This window comes from Fundulus heteroclitus, chromosome 6, assembly GCF_011125445.2.
Source record: "Fundulus heteroclitus isolate FHET01 chromosome 6, MU-UCD_Fhet_4.1, whole genome shotgun sequence".
In the NCBI taxonomy this organism is placed as follows: domain Eukaryota; kingdom Metazoa; phylum Chordata; class Actinopteri; order Cyprinodontiformes; family Fundulidae; genus Fundulus; species Fundulus heteroclitus.
In genome coordinates this window covers 27,268,041-27,289,644 of record NC_046366.1, presented here as the reverse complement: position 1 = coordinate 27,289,644, position 21,604 = coordinate 27,268,041, and the positions used below count along the sequence as shown (strand labels likewise).

Below are 21,604 nucleotides of genomic sequence, written 5' to 3'. Positions count from 1 at the left end.
CATTCTAAAACGCTTAACGTGAAAAAGCTTAACGTGGCTTAAGGTAGGAAAACAACGAGGAATCATCACCAAATTTCGCATGGCCATATCTTGTCACGAAGACTGAAGCCTGTCAAAAAAAAAAAAAACCGAAATCCAACGATTATAGAAGATATCTCACATTAACGTTTTCTTTTTCATTGGCGCCTATTGCGAGAAAAAGGCTTAACGTGGTTTAATGTACTTAAACAATGCTCAGTGATCACCAAATTTCTCTTATATATTGCTTATCATAACCACTTAAAACTATCAAAAAATCGAACCCAAAGTCCAATTATTATGGACGTTATATGATATTAAGTATTTCATAGGCATAGAGGCTGGCTATATGAAAGCAGAAACGCTTAATGTTAGATAACGTCCATAATAATTGGACTTTAGGTTTGACATTTTGACAGTTTTATGTGCTTATTAGGAGAAATATGAAAGAGAAATTTGGTGATCATTGATCGTTGATTAGGTACATTAAACCACGTTAAGCCTTTTTCTCGCCATAGGCGCCAATGAAGAAGAAAACGTTAATGTGAGATATCTTCTATAATCGTTGGATTTCGGTTTATTTATTTTTTTGACAGGCTTAAGTCTTCATTACAAGATATGGCCATGCGAAATTTGGTGATGATTGCTCGTTGTTTTCCTACCTTAAGCCATGTTAAGCTTTTTCACATTAAGCTTTTTCACGTTAAGCGTTTTAGAATGTCCTTTCCCGCCCAAACAGGGAGGTTGTCTTGTGTTATCACAAAGCTGTGGAGAACCGTGACGTTTTCTGTTATCGAGGCTTTGGCCGCTCCTCAATAAGCTGGCCTATTACCGGCACCACGCTGGGGGTCTGCCAATCCCCATATCTCCCAGGATGTCGTCCATCTTCACTCGTTGCGTCCGCGTGTTTTCATTCCGTAGCACCTGGAGGACATGTGGCTTTTGTCTGGGCGTCCGGAAGGTTTCAGAGTCTGGACAGAGCAGCAGTGGAGGGTCTGTTTTAAATCGCCACGTCTACAGCTGAGGTGTAAAAAAATAAATAAAAATGAGACGAAGGGCAGACGCTGTGAAAGGACTCGGCTAATATCAGTTATTTATTACCTGTTATGTAGCTTTAACTTTTAGCTCCTAAATTATTTTAATTCATTTGATTGAATATAAACTATGCACAGACCTTTAAACGTTCTTTCCTAGAAGTAAATGATAAAAAAACTCAGAGTTTTGGGCCTTATAAACACCAACCAAACAATTCACAGGGAGGTTCTTTGCAGCAGAGCTGAGTTGCATGCAGCCCTCAATCTGACTCTGCCAGAGCTTGTGTTGTGATTAGCCGCACGTCTCGTATGATGTTTGCTTCAGGTATCAAACCACCTTACAGCACCAGCACCACCCCCCCTCCCGCTGCGGTTAAAGACGGTTGCAGAAACAAGGTAGAGAGGAACGTGGTGAGGTTAGGTAAACAGATGACGTCACAGCTGCTCGCTTATTATTTTCTTGCTTCGAATGGTTTGTCACTGGAGCACTGTGCGAAACCACCGCTGTTTTCAGACGCTGCGGGATTTTTATTCCAGGTTTTTCGACCCCGTTCCTCACTTTTCTCTCCGTTTCTGAAAAGAAAAACGGGAAAGTTTTGCTTGGAAGATGCTTGTTTTGTCATCTACGGGAGGAACAGCCAAGAGGCAACAGGGAGAGGAGTCAGGCTTCGGCTGGTGGAAAACTACAGGGACGTTCATGGTTAACTATAAGCTCGTCTTAACTGGACGCACGCCACTGACAACCGCAGCTTTGCACTTGAGGTTTTCCTCAAGTTGTTTTCTCAACTTTGAGATCTGATTGTGATGCTGGCTTCGCCTCGCTTATGTAACCGTCCCCTCAGGTCACCCTGTGACCTGTTGCCCAAAGGCTCTGAAAGAATGAAACCCAAGAGAAAAAAAAAACTGATGCCTAATTAGTTTTGACTGAGAAATTCAATGTGTGAATATCTCAAATGCTACATTTGTGCTGCTGTTGTCGCAAAATATGCCTTACATTTTGCTAAATTAGAGCCACATTACTGGTATTTTATATGATAAACCAACATTCATATTTGTAACTCTAGTGAAAAGGATACTTGGGCATTTGTATCTAACTCGTCTTTACTCTGATACTCCTCAATAGAATCCAGTGCAATCAAGTCCCTCCACAATTCACGTAATTAGCAGAAAAAACCTGCCAATGTTGTTGTTTTATTCTCAGTATGTTGTTCTGTGAAGGCTTTAGGGGCCCTTTACAGGACATCGGTGGACAAGCAGCATCATGAAGACAAAGGAACACGGCAGACAGATTAGGAACGAAGTTGCGGAGAGGTCAGCCTAGGTTTAGCGCAATCAGAGTTATCTCAACGTGTGAATGTCTCGGTTTGTTCAGTTCCACATCTGAAAATGGAGAGTAGGACAGCTGCAGACCTACAGAGATACGTCCATCCGCCTAAGCTGGCGAGCCGGACACGGAGATCATCTACGGGAGGAACAGCCAAGAGTGCCACCGTAACTCCAGATTAGCTGCAGAGATCCTCTAGCCTCGTGAGACCATCCTGATCTCGCGAGCTTTCAAGGTTTTACTCGCAGATCAGTCTGGCTACTTTCCGTTAAAGAAAATTTGGAGCAGTTCACCAAACGAACGTCCAATCAGCGTTGGCTTTGAGGCGGGTTGAGGTGTGACGCAACGAGAAGCGCGACAGTTCAGTCTAAAGAACATGGCGGCTTCGGCCGATGAAACTAGCGTTAGCGTGGCTATCGAGCAAGTTTTATCGGAATTACAGAGTATTTCTTCACTGAAAGAAGAGCAAAACACTGCTCTGGAGGCTTTTCTCAGAGGAAAAGATGTTTTTGCTCTTCTCCCGACTAGTTTCGGCAAGAGCTTGGTGGTTGTGTTTTCGTCGTCGCTGTTAGTACGTCATATGCTTTGTTGATCTGATTGGTTTATTTGGCCCGTCTATCACCAACATAGGCCAATCAGCTAACCAGTATTTTCGCCCCTTCCCAAAATTACTTCAATGGAAGGTTTCCAGATGGATATGCGGAGCAAATCCATCTGGCGGAGTCAGGTTAGAGATCCTCAGCTCAGGTGGACAAATGGGCCGACGGTACAACTATTGGCCGCGCACTTTAGAAAAACTGGCAAGATGGCCGCTGCGGAGAGAAAGCCAGAGGGAGTCCCGTTTAAAGTTTCTCTCAAGCCTTGCAGGGCACACAGTGGACATCTGATGGGACGAGAACAAATGGAACATTTTGGGCCATTTTGTACCTGTGGGGGAAAGACTTTACATTGCACGTGACCCTCAACATACCCTCACTGAAAGGACGGATGTGTTTTATTGTGACAAGCTGTTCAGAGGTGCTATGGAGTTGGTGTTGGTGTTTGTCTACAAACTGGCGGTTACATCTATGTACATAAGAAATAAAAAAGATGGGTCAATTAATTGGAAAGAAAAAAGAAATTCCTACGTTTATTAGCTTTTCTGATTTCAAAATCGGTGGGGTAGCTATCCAGTAAGATCCGCACGCATAAACCTTACACATAGTTACCCATTACTGAAAATTGTGATGATGATTTGACTGAGATCGATGCGCTAATCTCTGTGAGCGTCAGCACCTCAACCACTGAAAGCAAACGTCGGGTTTGTAGCGTCAAGGGAAGCTAGAGCCCGTCCACCAATGCCGCTTTAAATAGAACATCCCACCAAAGGTTGCAGCCCAGAAATATCGCACACGATTATGTTGCAACAACGGTCGCGCGGTTCAAATAAAATCCCATTTGAAGCTTGTTGTTTATAATTTAACGTCATGTAAAGAAGTTCAAGGGGTATAATTAGTTCTGCCAGGCGCTGTGAATCACACACTCTGATTAATGAACCGTTGCCTCTCGCCTTTCCATAACGCTGTGACTAATTAACCTTGATCTCTTGATTTCTATTGAAAAATGCAGAGTAACGTAACTTCATCTTGCTTCTAGTTTTTCACCTCACCATGTTTAACGAATGCAATTCTTATAAACGACTGACGTTAAACGTTTTTATTGGAGTTCATTTCAGCCTAAAAGTATTTAAAGAGGTTGTAAGTCCCACGTTGTCTAGCTTAACGAGAATTTAAAAGCCATGAAGCGAGAGCGGCGCGGTGCTGTAGGGCTCGCCTCAAGAAAGGGACCGGAAAGGTAAAAGGCCAAGAATTCTTCATTCACAGGTTTTCCCCGGAGTTCGCATTCATTTCAATGAGACGGCTCTGTCAATGGCTTACATCGGCCTGAAAAAAAAAAAAAAAAGAGAGTTGTCTACAACCAGCAGAACCGCCGTCCCTTTCTCCTCACCCCTGCTCTCCCGCATGCTCTGCATACCTCCATAAACAAACGTTCGCCTGTAGCCTTCAACGGGCTAATTGTAGGTACGAGCCACATTCGCAACGAAATAAATAGTTTCAGAATCAGACGTTCAACATGTAGCTTTTACTTTGTTAAAGTAGGTGGGGAGGGGAAACAAGACAAACACCTGCAGGGCTTCAAATGTGACTGGAGTGGAAGCAAGACTCAGAAAGCTCTGGAGAAAAACCAACTAGTCTGCAAAGACTCGCCCATTAAGCAGCCTGTCCTGCTGACGGTTTTGCTATTTTGTTTTTATTCTATGCTGGTGCCCTCCAAAAAAAAAAAAAATAGTAGCAGTAAACGTAGTCCCAAAATGTAACTTTTTTTTTCCTGTTCCTACCAGAATTTGTGCAAGATTTCCAAGAAGCGTTGTGGTTCGCCCTCTATAGAGCCCCAAAAAAACGGTAGGAATGTGTTTTGAGGAATGTGCGGCGTACATTATGGGCGGCCTATAGACCAAGCGCTGCTGCTGAGCGCGCAGACTTCTCAGCTCTCAACAGCTCCTCTTCACAACAGAACAGCCACCAGAACCCGCCTTGCATAATACTACTTTTACATTTGCTTGAGAGAGACATTGGTTTAGCTCTTTTAGTCTTTGGACGCCAAGGTTGTTGCACTACCACCGACGAAGCTGCAGTGGAGGGCAGAGCAAACATTTCGCTGCAGGGCTGCGAGTCATGAAGCTGGAAGTTTACAGTACCGTGTGTGCGGCGTTCAGGGAAGATTGGAGCTCAGCGCTGCGTAAGAAGAGGTGTCAGATGTCTCGGGCTCGAGGAACGCATCGAGCTGACTCGCAGTTGAAAAACGCGTCATTGTTCAGCTGTGGGCGCCGTGGTGACGCGCTGATGGGATTTAGCCCAACTCCAGCGAAACCGTGTTGTTCCCACTGGGTTAGGGTCCAACATTAGAGCATACGATGAACATATTTAAATGCTTTTTATTTTATTTTATTGGGAGTTAAAGTAGCCTGTTAGGACATTAGTTTTATTTGAAGACTCGCTTTTCCCTCCTACCTGCTTAAAAATCGAATTATCTGTCAGTTTGTTACTGCTAACAAAATGAGAATTAAAAAGATTTGCCCCTCTTAAGCTTTTTTATGTACTTCCACAGGAGTGTTAGCCTTTATTTTCTGCCACTCAGTCAATGTATTAGTGCAGCATTTTAAGCAGTTGACTTTATAGAGCCATAATGAAGTCAGACAATTTTTTAGATGACTGGCTCTGGTCATCGGCGGGTTAAATACTGAAATTGCTTTTTGTCTCCTATTCTTTAAATACTTCAAAAGAAGAACCTCCTCCATTTGCCGCCCAAGTTCAGACTTTGATGCACTTTTTTTTTTCTTTTTTTTTAGTTCAACAAAACATGTAATTAATTGAAATTTTGATTATCATGTTGTAATTTTTTTCTTGCTGGGTTCAGAAATGCTATCGCTATCAAAGCCGGTAGCACCTTTTTTTAGGCTTAAGACAAGAAAACCCCCACTGCTTTAAAACTAAATATTTCCTGTTGTATCTTATCAGTCATATCTTCTTACAGAACGTCTGCCTGATCCTCCAGAATGGAGCACTGGCAGGTATGAGCTTCAATCACAAGAAAAGCTCAAATCTAGCACATTTTAGCTCAATGGCTAACAGCGCTTATCAGATAGATGGGAGAGATTTGTTGGGGGGAGTAACTTTCCTGTGATGTTGAAGGATGTTTTTTGTGCAAGCTTGTGGTGAGGGTGTGTTCCCCCGGTCTTTAATTTAAGGTTATAGACGCTGGGTGTTTGTGTAGGACATTGGTCATGGACCGGGCGGTACTGGGTGCCGGAGCTGAGCTGCTCGTGAAAGATGTTAGATGCAGCTACAAGGAAGACGAATGCCTAAAAGGACCCGTGGCTGTTTCCATGTAAAGGAACCCTGCTTTATAATATCGTTCCTTGATCCAAGAGAGAGTGTATTTATCAAGGTTTGCCTTAAAAAAAAAGATTTTAAAGTGAGCGTCAAACATTCCAGCCTTTGTGTTTTTCTTACGGCAAACTATTTATCGGACAAAGCAGAAGTCGTGTTTCTTTTCAAGTGGAGCAATCCGGATGGTCCTCCATGGAAAAATCTGGAAAGTTTTCCAGTAGTTTCTAAAGTGTTGAAGATGCTGGCTGATCTGTCGCTTGTTGCCGGAGGTTTCACCAGCTTTTCAGGTTAATTAAAGGCTACAAGTAGTGATTGCTAATGACTGGGAGCCACCAAGCCTCCATGTAGACTAAGATAAAACGCTGATGGCTTTGAAGGTTTTATTTTTTGCCAGGGATTACTAGTGCTCGGCGGTCTAAAAACCACGCATCATATGTCAACCTTACACTGTCATATCCAGTAAATTAGAACATTATTGAAAAGTTCATTTCTTTCATTTACTCAATTCACTAAGTGAAACACATAATACAGATTAATTACACACACTTTGACCTTTTCATGCCTTTATTTCATTTAATCATGATGATTTTTCTCTTTACATCCAATGAAAACGGGACATTTAATTTCTTAGTGTTGCATCAGACTAATAAAGACAATTTTAATACCCTAATGTGGAGCAAATGAAAAGTATGTCTAGTACCTGCTTAAAGGTTATTTAAAAAAAAAGAGAAGGTACTTTCGATCTGATGACCGAGCCTCATCGATGGGAACGTTCAAATCTGACTAAATTGAATTTTGAATGAAAAATATGTTTGCTTATAATTCAAAATGTGGATGAGATAAGGTAAAAAAAAATGCCTTTATTGCCCCCACAATGGGGGAAATCAAACTTTTTTTTATGTATTTATTTATTTATTATTGTGCCAGTGTAAAAATCGTTGCAACTTGTGATAAACTGTGAAGCGCAGACCTCACAGAGAGCGTTGGGTCAAGCAGGTAGGTGTTTGGAGACTGCTGTTTATAGGCGGTGTGATGCTCGAGCTGCCTCTCTGTCCAAACAAGGCTTGGGATCGATCGGGAACCACCCGGAGCGATGCGACGTTTGTTTGGACAGAGCGCAGACTTAGGTTTGGGAGATGGAATCATTACTAAACAATTGCACCTGCTGCAGGGCAGGCAGACCCCCCCCCCCCCCCCCCCCGAGCGGTGTTACTTCCTGCTGCTTGTGAGGGAGGTGATTCGCGGATAATCTGTGTTATAGAGTGGTAATAACAGAGAGCTGTGCATCACCGCTTTGGAATCTGGTACACAGGAACACATCTGAAAAGAAAAGAAAAAAAAAAAAGCCCAACAGAAATCATTTGGTGTTTAAAGTGTCAATTCGGTTTTTCAGTAAAAGCCCGGGGGCTGTTTCCCAAGCAGCACCGTGTCAGTAGAGCTGCCAAGGCTTGTTTCATGTTGAGCAGATCGCGTGTCCAGGCTGGCCAGTTGATTGCCTGTTGTTATCAGCGGGGGGGGCAGAGGCTGTAACCTCTGTTAGCCCGCCTGGAGATCTGGATTAGATTGGTCCTTCCCTGCACCAGACTCAAAGGGAGCTCCGTCGGACACAATGGGACTCCCACGCACGGTAATTTAGGAGGCAATAATAACTTAGGAGGCCCATGGCTGAGCGATGGTTGAGGTATTTAATTTAAGTCACACGTGAGATGTGCGGTTTTGCAATAACATGTCATGACATGTGAGAGTTTGACAACATACTGGGCATACAAATTGGTAGCAACGGAGATGATCGTTCTGGATGACTGGTTTGAGAGGTTTCTGTTGATGTGGAAACATTTTCCTTTCCTGAAACCTCCTGACAAGTGGACTATTCTGATCTACGTCGTTAAACACTCCTTAGTTCTAAAGCCTGCCAGTAAATCACGTGTTTAAGGGGTAGACCGGATATAAATACTGATTCTATCTTAGTCTGTTTAATAAAAAATAAAAAAAATAACTTTCCCAGAGCTTTTTTTTTTTTCTCAGTGTGAAAAAACATTTATGGTCAATTAGTTGAGCTGTGTTTCTTTCAGTTGCTTACATTAGGTAAGGGTATGAATAGCTAACATATTGACTTAATTTTTGTTTTTTTAACCGTGCAATCTAAGAGCCAACTGCATTCACCCTATTTTGGCCAGATTTTAGCATATTATTTCACTAGGCAAATGATCTTCTTCCTCTGTGGAGTGTCGTCTTATTGGAATGGACTGTAAAACAAGGACAAAAGTGAAAATAAATGTATGTTGTAACCACACTCACTTCTTCCTCTTAGTCGGTAGTTTGCAGAATTAACATTCTGCTGCTGTTACAACTGCAGCTAATTTTGGTTTTATGTACTCCATCGGTTTAGCACATCTCTGGACTGAACTTTATCCTCTCCTTCTTTGTAAAGTTTAGTCATATGAAATGAGGAGTTTGCGTTTTCAAGCATTGAGACCTATTGAGACAGATTCTCAGTTGGTTCCTGGACATTGACTGGGCCAATAACGCTTGAGGGTAAAATGTCAATGTTTAGCAGCCTCTAAAAGGTGTTTGTTTCCCTGAGGTTTGTCTTGTATTTAGTTCCAATCAACTTTCCGTCATCTCTGACCAGTTTTCTGCTCTCTGCGGAAGAAATAAAAATCTCCACAGCATGATACTGCCACCACCACCATTTTTCAAAGTGGCGATAATGTATTCACAGTGATGTGCTGTGCTAGTTTTCCCCAACAAAGTTTAATTATGGACCAAGTATTTATTGTTGATACTTTCTTGCTTTAGTCAGATAAACACAAAAACAGAAAGGACTCCTTGCTCCTGTAGCAAATTAATGGTTAAGCTCCATCACGAAACGTGGCTGCAAGTCATGTGCTTTCTGCTACAACAGCAGCAGAAGGCAGAGTCGGGGCTGCACTAGCGCTGGCAGGGGGCCTTCCTTTAAACAATCTGCCTCTGCTCTGTTATCGCTGCTAAAACAATGGACCACCTCCCACACTGAACCAGTAAAATTTCCACTGAATCCCTCTGGATGACATACTGTGGCAGAACCACTGACCACAGCCTTGGTGTGGAGGACATCAACTGGAGCCTTCATGTTTACAAATTCTGATCATTTTAAATGAAACTTTATCCTCTTTTTTTATTATTTATTTTATATTTTTTTTAGTTTTACTATTATAGGTAGCGTCAGCAATTTTTCCAGAAGTTTCCCCAAGTCACTTTTCGAGTAACTGTGCTAGACTCTGTTACCGGCTCTTCCGCCCTTCAGTGGGATCGCGTGAAAAAAATCACCAAAATCCACTCTGGTCTTATTTCTTTCTACTGAGGCCTTCCTCTTATTCTCTTAAATTCGTACGTGGTTTGCTTCTCGCGACTCTCAGCCATGCTAAAGTATACGTTGAGAGCAGTGGAGCTACAATGAACGGCTAAAGGTCCATTCATACCCTACGTTTGGCCTACACGTCCGCATTTCTGTCCGTACGTTCTATCCGTTGACTCCTCCATACCTCCGTCCGTTGAGGTGCGCAATAACCAACATTTCATCTAGGTGGCAGTGCTGGGCGGCAAAGATTTGTCACTGATCAAACATGGCGACGGTCCAAAACGTGATTTTGTTGTATTTGCTCCGTAAGTAAACTTTTTGTTTGTCCCTGTGCCCCGGACACGACACATCATATGTGTGGGTAGTTGCGGACAAGCTCCGCAAGTCGTTCCTCGAATCCCATGTGTAAAGCTTAGAATTCTAACCGTCTTCGTGATTTTGTTGACATTTTTGTACTACAAACTCAATAGCGCCCCCACCGTTTCCGGTAGTATTGCTCCGTATTGATCCATTTCGTCCGTAATCGTAAGCTCCCAATTTTCGTGTCAAAATACGGACGAAATCGACGGTTAGAACGTATGAAACACTCCACACGTATCCATCTTTTACGTGAGGTATAAATGGGCCTTAACACCGAAGCTAACCGCTAAGCTAACCGGATACATAAACACTAGAAGTGCGCATGCGCAGCCAGCAAGCGGAAACAAACAATGAACGAGCATGCACAGTGGCGTTACGTGAGCGCGTCAGAATGATTGGCATGTAGGACGACCAATAGATAAGGCGATACCACCAGAACTTGAGGGACAGAGGGAGGTGACAGAAAGACCAAGACTGACAAATCCCTGCTGTTCAGTCCGACTGGCAAAAATGTCTGAGTTTTTACAGGCCTGCAGCTGTCACATAGACCAGATTTTTTTTTTTAAACCTCCTTTTTCTGACTACATAATGCATTGACTGCTGTCAGGATGGAAGGATCATTTCACCCGGTATAACAAAAAAGTGTTTCTGAACAGGATTACTAACCATAGCTTTAATGGTTTCTTTCACAACTGTCATAAAAATGTGTTTATTTTACCTTTTTTATTGTGTTGCAAAACAGCGTAGGAGTTGAGCCTTTAGTCGCCCGACACCGGGGTGCGTGTTGTTACTAGAATAGACGGCTGAGGCCGCACTCTAATTAGTGCATGCTTGGTCTTTGTTTGAAGGTCAGCGTTGGTGCGTTTACCTTTTACTGAGAGGGCCGGCTGCTGTTTGTTTGTTTGTGTCACTTCATCGCAGCGCTTAGCCAATCTGCATACCGCTGCATTCATGATTACTGACAGAGGGTGACGGTAAACAAAGGAAGGAGGAAATAAAGCTGCACTCGATAATTTGGCTCTGCTGCTAAAGCATCCCCACTGCTGTTGTTTCCTCATGATTTGTCGCCCTCCTTTGCGTCGTTAGCGGATAGATCAGCCTAACGAAATTCTTGTTCTCGCCGTGGAAACGAGGGCTCCAAACGGCCAATCGTTCCGTGATCCCGCGGGAGCTCTTTCAGTCATGCACCTCTTGTTTCATGCTAAGTGCTAACTCTCAGGTGTGCATTTGATTAGGACCGGCTCTTATATGCTAATCGCTAACCCACACATATCTTTGATTGGAGGATCTTCAAAAGCCCTGAGAGCTAAGCTCCGAAGCCGTGCTGATCACGGCTGGAAGGGGGGGGTTGAAAGAAAGGGGAAGGGCACTTATTGAAGATCAATTATCCGTGTCTATAGGGCAGCGAACTTCAAAGTCTGTGCTGAGGTGTCACTCACTCTCACCTGAGGACAAGGAAGGAGCGAACCCCCTCCTGCTTTGTTCCTAGAGCGGAAGGAGGAGGCTTCTCTGCCTCTCCGTTTATTCTCGTCCTTCTATGGATCCTTTATACAAAAGAAGTTGCGGCTTGATAGTTGTTTGTCTCGGCTCCAAAATATATATGTTTTATATCTGTATGCTGAGTTGGTGTGTAAGTAAGGAGAAGGAGCAGAAACGATAACACGCGCCGAACCTCGCCTCTTAACTCCCTCGCCAAATCCTTTTAGCACTCCTATAAATTGTGCCTCGTCTCGCCCCTGCTGCTCGCTCGGGCGGCTCTGACAAAGAGCAGATGACTTCTCCGCTCCCCCCCTTATTCCCAAGCAGCGAGTTAGACATGAACTCACCTCATGTCTGCTGCCAAGCGCCTCCGCTGATTAAACCAAATCAAGCCTTTTTCCCACTTTTGCCGCGCCGCTGCCGTCTGCTCAGGGTCCCTTAATGCGTTGCTCGTCTTTGCTTTTATTTTTGCTCTAAGAGCTTTATTGTCGCATGAAAAACAACGACCACGCCGAGAGCTAGCGGGGTTACACAAGCGCTCCTTCAGATTGGGCCTTTTTCTGTCTCACCGCTGCATCTGGTTCTGCAAGAAAGAGATGCCTTTCATAGCAGAGGGGCTGACAGAATGTGATACGGTTGAAAAAAAAGTGGAGAGAGGGCAAATCTAGACACATTTCAAGCATTCTTCTTCTCCACTGTCATCCTGCGTAACCTCACTGGCGCTGGGGAAATCTTGCAAGATCTTCTACTTTATGTGCCGCTGTGGTTTCTTCCATGACTTTTATCTGCAAATGTACCTACATAATTATTACCATGTTTACTATGTCAGTTTAAAACTTTTCTTTTTTTACAATGAGTTCCCTTAGATTTTTAATGCTGCTTGCGAGCTGCACGGTGCACAACAAGCACACGATGCTTTTTAAATGAATCTCCTTTTTCAGTGCACGAGTTTCACCAACCATAGCTGACACAGCTCTACCTGCTCACAATACAGTACTTCCGTCGTAAATGGCGTGAAAGGGCAAAAAAAAAAAACACGTTACATCACCAGCAGTCGCATGCATCTGCGTTTGTCTCCTAACCACAACTATCTCTTCCTCTCTGACTTTTTTCTACCAGAGGCACAGAGAAAAAACAGCAGAGCGCCGTACTGTATATTTTGCCTTCGATGACGAAGCACCGTAGTTGCCAAAACACGAGAGCAATTGCGAAATGAGGCGCTTGGCTTTGGGAATTTTTTAGTTATGGGACACTTGTAGCTCAGGCTTCTGATTCGCTCTCTTTTTGTCCCCCAGACAACCTGGAGGGTCTTCAGGCGGTGGTGCAGGAGCGCCTGGCAGAGCTCCTCCGTGTCCTCAAGACGGTCATCGGCAAACACCGGACGCTCAACTCGGCCGACATCCTCGGAGCTGCTGGCACGGTCATCGCTAAAGTCAAAGGTGACCGAGCAGCTTTTCTCTCTGGCACCGGCCAACCGTGCAGCGACCCAGCGCCGAACACACACCCCAAACCCAGTTGTAATGTTATCTGATTATCTCTGCGTCAGTCTTATCATTGCATCAGTCGTTCCAGGTGAGGGTTGAGCTCAGCGTAGAGGTGCAGGAAAGGAATGTTTCCCCTCGCCTGACAGATGTGTTGCGAAGATGTCTGGAAAATGCCGACGTCAGACTTTGGATTCCCGAAGCAGCAGATACGCTGGCATTTCTTGTCAATGAACTCAGAAAGTCAGCTTATCTGCTGGTGATTTGGCCGACGGCAGAAGGGATTCTCCTCCTCATTTGCCCTCAGGAGCAGCGCGGCTGTAATCTTTCATTCCTTACTTTGGACATCTCCAGAGGCCTCTTTTCTGACAGGGCCGCGTGTTTTTCTTCTTTCCCCCCCCCCCCCCCCCCCCCCCCCCTTACTGAGCTGTGAGGTATTCAGCTGTCTGATCACCTGTCCTGTCTCTGAAGTGTGACTTAGTCCTGAAGAATGCCTGTCTGCGTTCCCTCGCCTCTTTAGATAAGTGTTGACAGAGTTCAGAATGCAACGAGTAAACAGAAGATTTTCACTCAGTCTAAAGATCAGGGGCTTAGTTGCTTTAATAGAGCATAGGAAGACAGAATATGTAGTTCAACAGGTCCATTATTTTTTTCTTTAGCTTTTTTTTAGAATATTAATATCACCATATTAAACTTTAGTTCATTTTTATTCAAAAAACAATTCTTTCCCCTATTGTTGATATTTAATAAAGAAAATCTAATCCGAATAGTTTTACCTAAATATAGTGGAAATACTCTCCTAACTAAATATATTCTGTTCACTAAACCTGGACAAATGTGCGCCACGTTGATAGTGATGGTGAGATTCCAGAAAGCTATAGTGTGTGTCACTTCCGCTTTAAGTAAGTCTGCCTCCCTGAGGCACTGAGCTATATAATACACTGAAGTGCTAATAGCCCGCTGTTAGAACGAGTCGCTTTGAAGCCACCAGCCGCCATATTGGTATTCCCTATTTCCCCCCCAGTAACTAGGGAATATGTGCGCTACAGCATCGAATAACGAGGATTTTCTCATGTTCAGGGGGGGCTTAAGACTTTTAAAATGTCAAATGCCATATACTTTTATGTTATGTTCTAAAAATATCAAGTACTGAGAAAGTCATGTGCTGAAATATTTAGCATTTTATTCATTTTAATATATATGTTTAACATTTATAAATATATAAATAACAATATACAAAAACATATATTTACATATGTGTATACATATATATACATATATACATATACACATATTAATATATACATATATATATATATATATATATATATATATTTAATATGAATAACATGTAAAATATTTCAGCACCTAATTTCCTAGTAGTGGATAGTGTTAGTACATCCACTGACTGTAGAATTACCTGTGAAACGTTTTCACACAGCCAGAAAACTGCTTGTTATTGCAACCAAATCCTATGGGATTCTGTGAGAGTAGGGAGTAGCAAGATGGCGGCCAGTGACTTCAGTTTTTCGGCAAAATCAGCACTCCAGTGTATTATGTAGCTCAGTGCCCTGAGGGCTTCACCATCCACAAGGGGGTGCCTTGCATCAACAGACTCCTCAGACGGACAGCCCTCAGCTGAGCAGAACACAGCGCATTGCTGCAGCTCAGAGCTAGTGGAGGACAATCCAAAAGGAAGATGAATCAGGGAGATTTCTAACCTGCGTTGTGCTTTGAAGCCTGGACGTGGCACCTGAGTTTGAGGGACTTTACAAAGCAGAATGTCCAAAACCTTCCCTCACTAGATGAGCAAAGATATGCAACAACAGGTAGTTCTATAAAAGTATTCAGGGGACCAAAGTCACATCACACTTTATAAGGTTTTTATCTTAACAGCTTTATTCTTTGTGTTGGTCTTTCCCATAAAATACCCCCAAAATATATGGAAGCTGGTGGTTGTAATGTGTCAAAATGTGAAAAATGCCAACAGGCACAAATGCTTAAAGTCTTTATTTTTAAATAAATGTACGTGTCCTGGTTTACATCTCCGTCGTGACAAAACAATGGGCCGTATAACTTTACCACTTTAATAACGCGGTTTCCAAATTTCAGCTATGACAAGGGGAGGCAGAGGTCTGGGATCATTGTTAGAGACCCACAGGATGTCCTGAGGAAGAAGTCGGTGCAGCGCTGCGCGTTAGCATTCAGAGACGGGGAGGCGCACAACGGGGAGGCTCGCACCGCGCCTCCTCTCCTCTGGTGGCCTCAAGAGTCTCCCTGGAATGTGGGGCCTTTCTAGCCTGGGATTCCCAGGAGCTCTCCGTCCGTCCGTCCTCGTCAGCCGGGCGTTTTTTTTTTTTAATCACCCGTCCGTTACTGACAGCGACCGAGATAGACTGGGAAAGCAGAAGCTGGGAAGCACGTTCGGAATGGGGAACCCTGCTGCGTATTTGGACCGCTGCTTTTTTTTTTTTTTTTTCACAAAATAACAATCCCAGGTGGAGGAAGTGAAAGGTAAGAGCTTGTCCTGCCCGTCTCTCGTCGCGGCGGTGCATGTCACCGAATTCAAGCTGTGTGAGTGCTTCCTGTTGCGGGGCAGACAGGAAGCACTCGGCTCAGTCGGATTTCACTGGCTGCGTCTTCGGTTCCTCCGATCGCTCGCTGCGATCGTCACCCTTCCTGAGCATAATGCTTTCTGCGAAGAAAGCCTGGCGCACAGGTTCACGAAGAATGTCAGCTCGGATGGCTCTCTAAATCTGCTGGGGACTCGGCAGCATGTATGATGGACCGCAGGATTACATCGCTTTTAAACAAAGGAGGGAAAATCTGGGATTGTTTCTAAAAGTTCCTGAAAGTTTCCACATTGAGGACCTTTAATGCTTTTGAAAAAGGGCACATTAAGGTGGTAGGATGACATACAGACTTTACACACAATCTTCTTTGACTTCTTCTTTATTCTTGTGCTTTGTCATTTTCTTTGACACTGTTTAATGTATGTAAATGGTCTCTGGGTCTGACAGACGTTCGCTGTTGTAATATGGTGTTGGTGGGTTGTTAGAGATGCACCGATCAGAGATTTGTGCCGATTTCAATTACTCTTCATGAACCCAGCATTCATGAGCAGGATTGAAAACTTTCTAGCCTTAAGTGGCCTTTGTTTATGTTAGAAAAAGATGCAACATCACTCTTTGTGAGAGAGGAGTCGCTGTAAAACCCAGTGTCTGTATCATTCAATTCAAACAAAGACAGAATGGTAAAGAAGCTGACATTTGAACCTTTAGCTTCTTATATTGGCCTTTGGCGTCTTTAAGCTTTTCTAACTGTGAACATCAGTCTTAAAAGGGTGAAAAAGAGCAACTTTACTATGATGCGTTCAGTGTTCCTTTTCTGGGCTGAAAGCCTCAAGTCAGTTTGCCCCTTCACCAATTTAATGAAACGGCCCTGAGGCGGGCACTAGTTAAAATCCTACGGCAGACGCCTCCTTTTCATGTGGTGAAGGAGCGTAATGACAAGCACTCTCCAACGTCTGTTGTAGCATCTTCAATGAGCAGCCATGATATCTAGGAAGAAAACACGGTTAAGCCCAAAATTATTCATACCCCTGGCAGATTTGACCAAGAAGTTTGTTGGGTTTCCTACGATAGGAAACTTTTTGACCAATCTGTCCGGAGGATTTGAATTTAGGGCTTGATTTGGGATTAGGTTAAATTAAGGGCTTGACTTGGGGTTTTGTTAAGTTAAGGGCTTGTCATAACAAAGACATGTTAAACAATGTCAACTTTGCTTTAATAGTGTCATAATTTACTGGATGACAATTAATGACAACAGTCTTAAACATTCATAATGAGTCATTTATGTTCATAACAGGTGTTATGTCATGTTTATGACAGTGTAATGTCAGTCTTATGTACACCCCTTCAAATAAAGTGTAACCAAAAGATTACTTTAAACCTAAATCTAATGGGGGTGGGGGTGGGGTTATTTAATTTTAGCTAATTATTACTTTCTAAATAGCTCTGATTATTGTTGGCATTATTTAATGAAGATTGGATTCTGTTGGACAGACATCAGGATTTTTCCCTTCTGGTCGCTCAAGCAGTTGTTTTGGTGCATCTCTAGTGAAAGTATTAAGTATTTTTTACACAACTGCTTGATGAGAAAGGAAGCCAAAATGTTTTGTTGCATTCTGGGTTGGCTTAAATATTTCACCTGGGTGTTTTCGGTTCTTATTTCAGATGTGTTTTAAATTTCGTCTTTTGTCGTTGTTGACGTTCTCGCTCTGTTTTCTCACTCTCCCCAGGCATTAACTTCAAAGAAGTAACTCCGGAAAGCAGACAGGCTATATTCAGCGACATACACACATCCATCGACACTTTGGCATTCACGTTCGGCAATGTGTGAGTACAGTGGTTCCTGTCGCTTTTGACACCTTCGTGTTTTCTGTTCCTGCCCAATAAGAGCGCGTTGGTCACTTTGGTAAAAACACAGCTTGGTTTTTGACTCTGTTCGTTATGTGTACCTCGCAGAGTTTCTGACTTCCTTATGGGAGATGTGGACGGCAGCTCAGGGTTGGGGATCCCCCAGACCAGGAGGAGCAAGGTGAGACTCCACCTTTCTTTTTCCACCCTCCCCCCCAGCCTTTAGGCCTCTTGTTTCTGTAATTTGTGTTTTGGAACATGAAAGTTCTCAAAACCAAAAAAAAAAACACTAACGCCAGCAATTTCACCCCGTCTCTCTTTAAAAAAAAAAGCCTCAAAGACCTGCTTTTCTGTACCTAATTGGGGTGTTGAAAATCCACTGATGTGTGACTTTGATTGCATGTCTGCGCTTCCTTCCTTCTAATCTCAAACCTCATTTTTTTTTACAGTCTTTTGACAACCTCTCCTTGGATCCTGAGTGTTACGTTCCGGGGAACAAGGATCTTGTTGGTAAGTCCGCCTCGCCGTCTTTGTGCTATATTTGTTTCAGCTGGCTTTAACCTGAAATGTGAGAGGCATTAATGGCTCTTTTTTACGAAGCATGTAATTATTGCTTTTGCAGCCCTGGGCAGCCTGAACTGTCAGTTTTGGGAGGCAGCTGAGTAATGTAGTCTTCAGAGTTGTGAATGCCTGAGGTAGACCCCGCCTTAAACCTCGGCTGCAACTCCTGTTATTTCGGCCTCTTTCTTCACACTAGCTGCTCCTTTCTGTGCCTGCCGGAGAGTAATCCTGTGTGGCCAGCGGCCGGGAGGCTCGTCTAGTCTGACACATAAAAGGAACATAATGTCGTTTAGACCGTTTCAAAGTGTGCCTGGCGCTTTCATGCCCTCCCGAGCCGAGAAGTTCAGTGCTCTTGTTCTGTTTTTCTTTATTTGAACCCACCTTCCTCACCCGCGAGCGTTCTGGGAAGTGGAAGTGAGCTACGTACCACCGGCTCTGAGGGCATTCTAATTACGCCACGTGTCTGATGTCTGCCTCTTGTGCTGGTGCCACACAGGCCAGGAGGTGCATCTGTCGAGAGAGGAGGAAGTCGACTTGACTCTGCAGAAGAATGACAGCGGGGTTGAGTCCGCTCTACTCTACGCTAAGGCCTTGTCAAAGTACATTAAAGACCTGCTGGGGTGTATGGAGAAACGGCTCGCAATGGGTAAGACACTCGTGACGCCGCAGGCTGCTTTTGATGGATAAAAACAATACAGCTAGTAGAAAAGAAATCGATGGTTCTAAGATGTATGAGTGGAGGGAGATTAAAGCCCCCCGTCCACATGAAGACAAATACGGCTGTATCCGACAAACTTCTCCTCTCCCCTAACACACACGCAGCAACAGACGACAACGACGGCGGACTTCGGGGTTGCCGTTGTGTTTCAGACACTACTGGATTTATTGTGGATTCTACGCTAGCACAGTTTAGTCCTCTAGACCGTCTTGTTCTACTTCGCTTTACTTCTGCGGCAGCGTTACCGCGCCGCTGAACCGGCCTGGCATGGTTAGAACGAAGCTTATTTCGGCTCCTCCAAGTTGGTGCAGTTTCATCTTTACCTCAAACTTTTTGGTGTGGATACAGCATTTGGCTCTGTGAGTTGTTTGTGCTTTACAAATTGTCTTCTCTTGCCTTACATTCACAAAGTGCTGTACATGAACAGAACAAAGAATGGAGAACATATAGAGGAAAGTGCATTGCAGTAGAATCAGGAGAAGTTGGACTACAAACGTAATCTAATGATGTCTCAGTGAACTACAGCAGCTTAAATTGAACATTAACATTCAAAGGCAACTCTAAACAAATAGGTTTTTAGCCTTGATTTAAAGGAACTCTGGGTTTCAACACTTTTATAAAGTCAAAGTATCTTTATTAGTCTACTTTGGGAGACATTTGCCTTGGATAGAAGGATCAGCTGCATTGTACTACATATACAATCACTAACAAAAGGGGTCTCAGTAAAATAACAAATAAATATACAATAGCAACAACAGTTTATAAATCACAGTTCAACTAAAACAATCATATTGAAAACAGAGCAAATCAGCCTTTAAATAGGATGATTTCAAACACCACTGGCTGCTGTAGCTCATAAGAGACCGCAGTCTTCTGGGAGAGTTGAGCATAAGAGCTAAAGGCTGCTTCTCCACGTCTGGTTCTGGTTCTGGTTCTGGGCATGCAGAGCTGACTTGAGCCCCGTCTTCTGGCCTAAAAGAGATACCTGCTGCATGCAGCGTGATCTACTGCGTTTCAGACTTTGAACTGATGTGAGAACTCAAACTTGGACTGTCGGTTGTTCAGTTCACTTTGTTTAGCATCAGGATGACAGGAGTTCAGCCTCAAGGCTGCTTAGTATTGGAAAATCAAGAGCTTATAATATCAGTGGTAAATATGGGGATGACGACATTAGTTGTCAAAGAAACTAGTGTGGCCCCATTGATTTAGATACAAAATTATTACCTGACATTTTTTTTTTTTTGAGTAAATAAAGTTTTCTTAGCCTGAGATTGTGCTCAATTATTTAAGTGAGTGTAGCAATGTTTTTACACTTTGCTACGCTTTGTAAATGCGGAGGGCCCTGCATGGAAAAATTGCTTTACTGATGTTACCCTTGATTTTTTTTTTTTTATTATAAAGATAGAGCCTATAGGATAAAGTGTATTTCAAAAGTATCAGGGTATTTGGGGGTCATTATTTTACCCTTAGAAAGGGCTTTCTGAAAAAAGAAATGCTGATTGGTTCATTGATTTCAGCCTTTAATCGTTTCTTACCCTTATGTTGGTCTTTTTCTTCTCTTTGCAGATATTGAGTATGCAAAAAGCTATGCCAAAATGGCTGAGTCTGCAAAGACGCTCGCCAGTCAGCAGGTAACACACATCAGGCTTGTTTTGAGACATCAATCTCCTGCTGAGTCGTTTTCCCCATACAGTCATAAAAATCGAGCGAATCAAAAAACACACTGAAGCGTTGCTTTCCGTTTTGTTTTGCTTGCTCAAGGACTACATGCCATTCAGCGACATCTACGTCTCCACGTTCAAGAACGAGATGGAATACAACCAGCTGCTCATTCAGACCGCAGCGGCCCTTCAAACCAATAAATTCATACAGGTAAACATCGCAGAAGGAGGTGCCCTCTGAACTCTGTTTGGCATCTGAACCTGCTAATTCATGCCGCAAAAAAGCGATTTAAGCGTCTCTTGCTCACTTAGATTCAACATCCATCTGAAGTCTCTTTAACGCTCTCTGTGATGACGAAACAGAAATGCACTGCAAAAACAGATCTAAAAATAAGTAAAATGTCCTTAAAGTTAGTGTATTTATCCTTGATTTGAGCAGGTAAATAAGATTATCTGCCAATGGAATGAGTATTTTGACCCCTAAAATAAAATAATTAGACATCCTGCACTTGAAATAGGATGATGAATTGTTCCTATTTTAAGTGCAAAAATCTTATTCCATTGGCAAATCATCCTATTTACCTGTTCAAATCAAGGACAAATACACTAATTTTAAGAACATTTAACTTATTTTTAGTTCCGTTTTTGCAGTGTGAAGCAACGATTTATTCCTTCGTTTCTGTTGTTTCGATGAGTCAAAGGCGCACTTGACGCCCAGAACGCTTTGACCGGGAAATTTTGTCTGATTTTGCACCCTTGTGCTGCCTCATTGTCGAGAGACTAGACGTCTTCTGAAATGCGTTTTAAATAACTCTGCCCTTTTTGTTTTCTCTGTTTATTTTCAGCCTCTTCAGGCCCGCAAGAATGAGCTGGACAAGTTGAGAAAGGACATTAAGGAGCAGTGGCAGAGGGAGCAAAAGAAAATGGTTTGTTCATAGTCTCTGATGCTTGAAGCATACTTAGTAAAGCAAAGTTGTTGCATTCAACAACAATGGCTGTTTGGGAAAATCTAGAAAAAAAAAGACGATCAGATTTGTCACAATCCAAGCCAGCTGTTGTTAGAGTTTATCGAAGCACATAACCAGTTGGATCTGGAGAGTCTGCGATATGTTCCTAAAGTTTTGACATTTACCAACATGTTTTGCTCCAATTAATGTTTACTTGATTGTTTTGACGAGTGTGCTGATGTTAGTTCCTTACAGTGTCTACATGCTAGGCCGAACGTCATAAAAGGGCGTGTCTGGTTGTGTTTATGGTCACTGGTGCACACGTTTAATTAAA

The 21,604-nt window shown here is 43.2% G+C and overlaps 1 protein-coding gene across 3 annotated transcripts in view; it reads left to right on the top strand.

Annotated features, from left to right (window-relative positions):
- Positions 1-21,604, top strand: part of LOC105932258 (rho GTPase-activating protein 29) — a 41,873-nt gene that overhangs the window by 6,290 nt on the left and 13,979 nt on the right. For 2 of the 3 annotated variants that reach the window (XM_021320888.2, XM_021320889.2), the window contains 8 exons: positions 12,780-12,923; positions 17,266-17,362; positions 17,492-17,564; positions 17,833-17,893; positions 18,441-18,590; positions 20,229-20,293; positions 20,424-20,534; positions 21,169-21,249. In XM_021320888.2, coding sequence (XP_021176563.2) covers positions 12,780-12,923; positions 17,266-17,362; positions 17,492-17,564; positions 17,833-17,893; positions 18,441-18,590; positions 20,229-20,293; positions 20,424-20,534; positions 21,169-21,249 — 782 coding nt within the window. Of the gene's footprint in view, positions 1-12,779; positions 12,924-15,167; positions 15,480-17,265; positions 17,363-17,491; positions 17,565-17,832; positions 17,894-18,440; positions 18,591-20,228; positions 20,294-20,423; positions 20,535-21,168; positions 21,250-21,604 lie in introns of those variants that run through there. The other variant, XM_036138461.1, reaches the window with a different exon arrangement.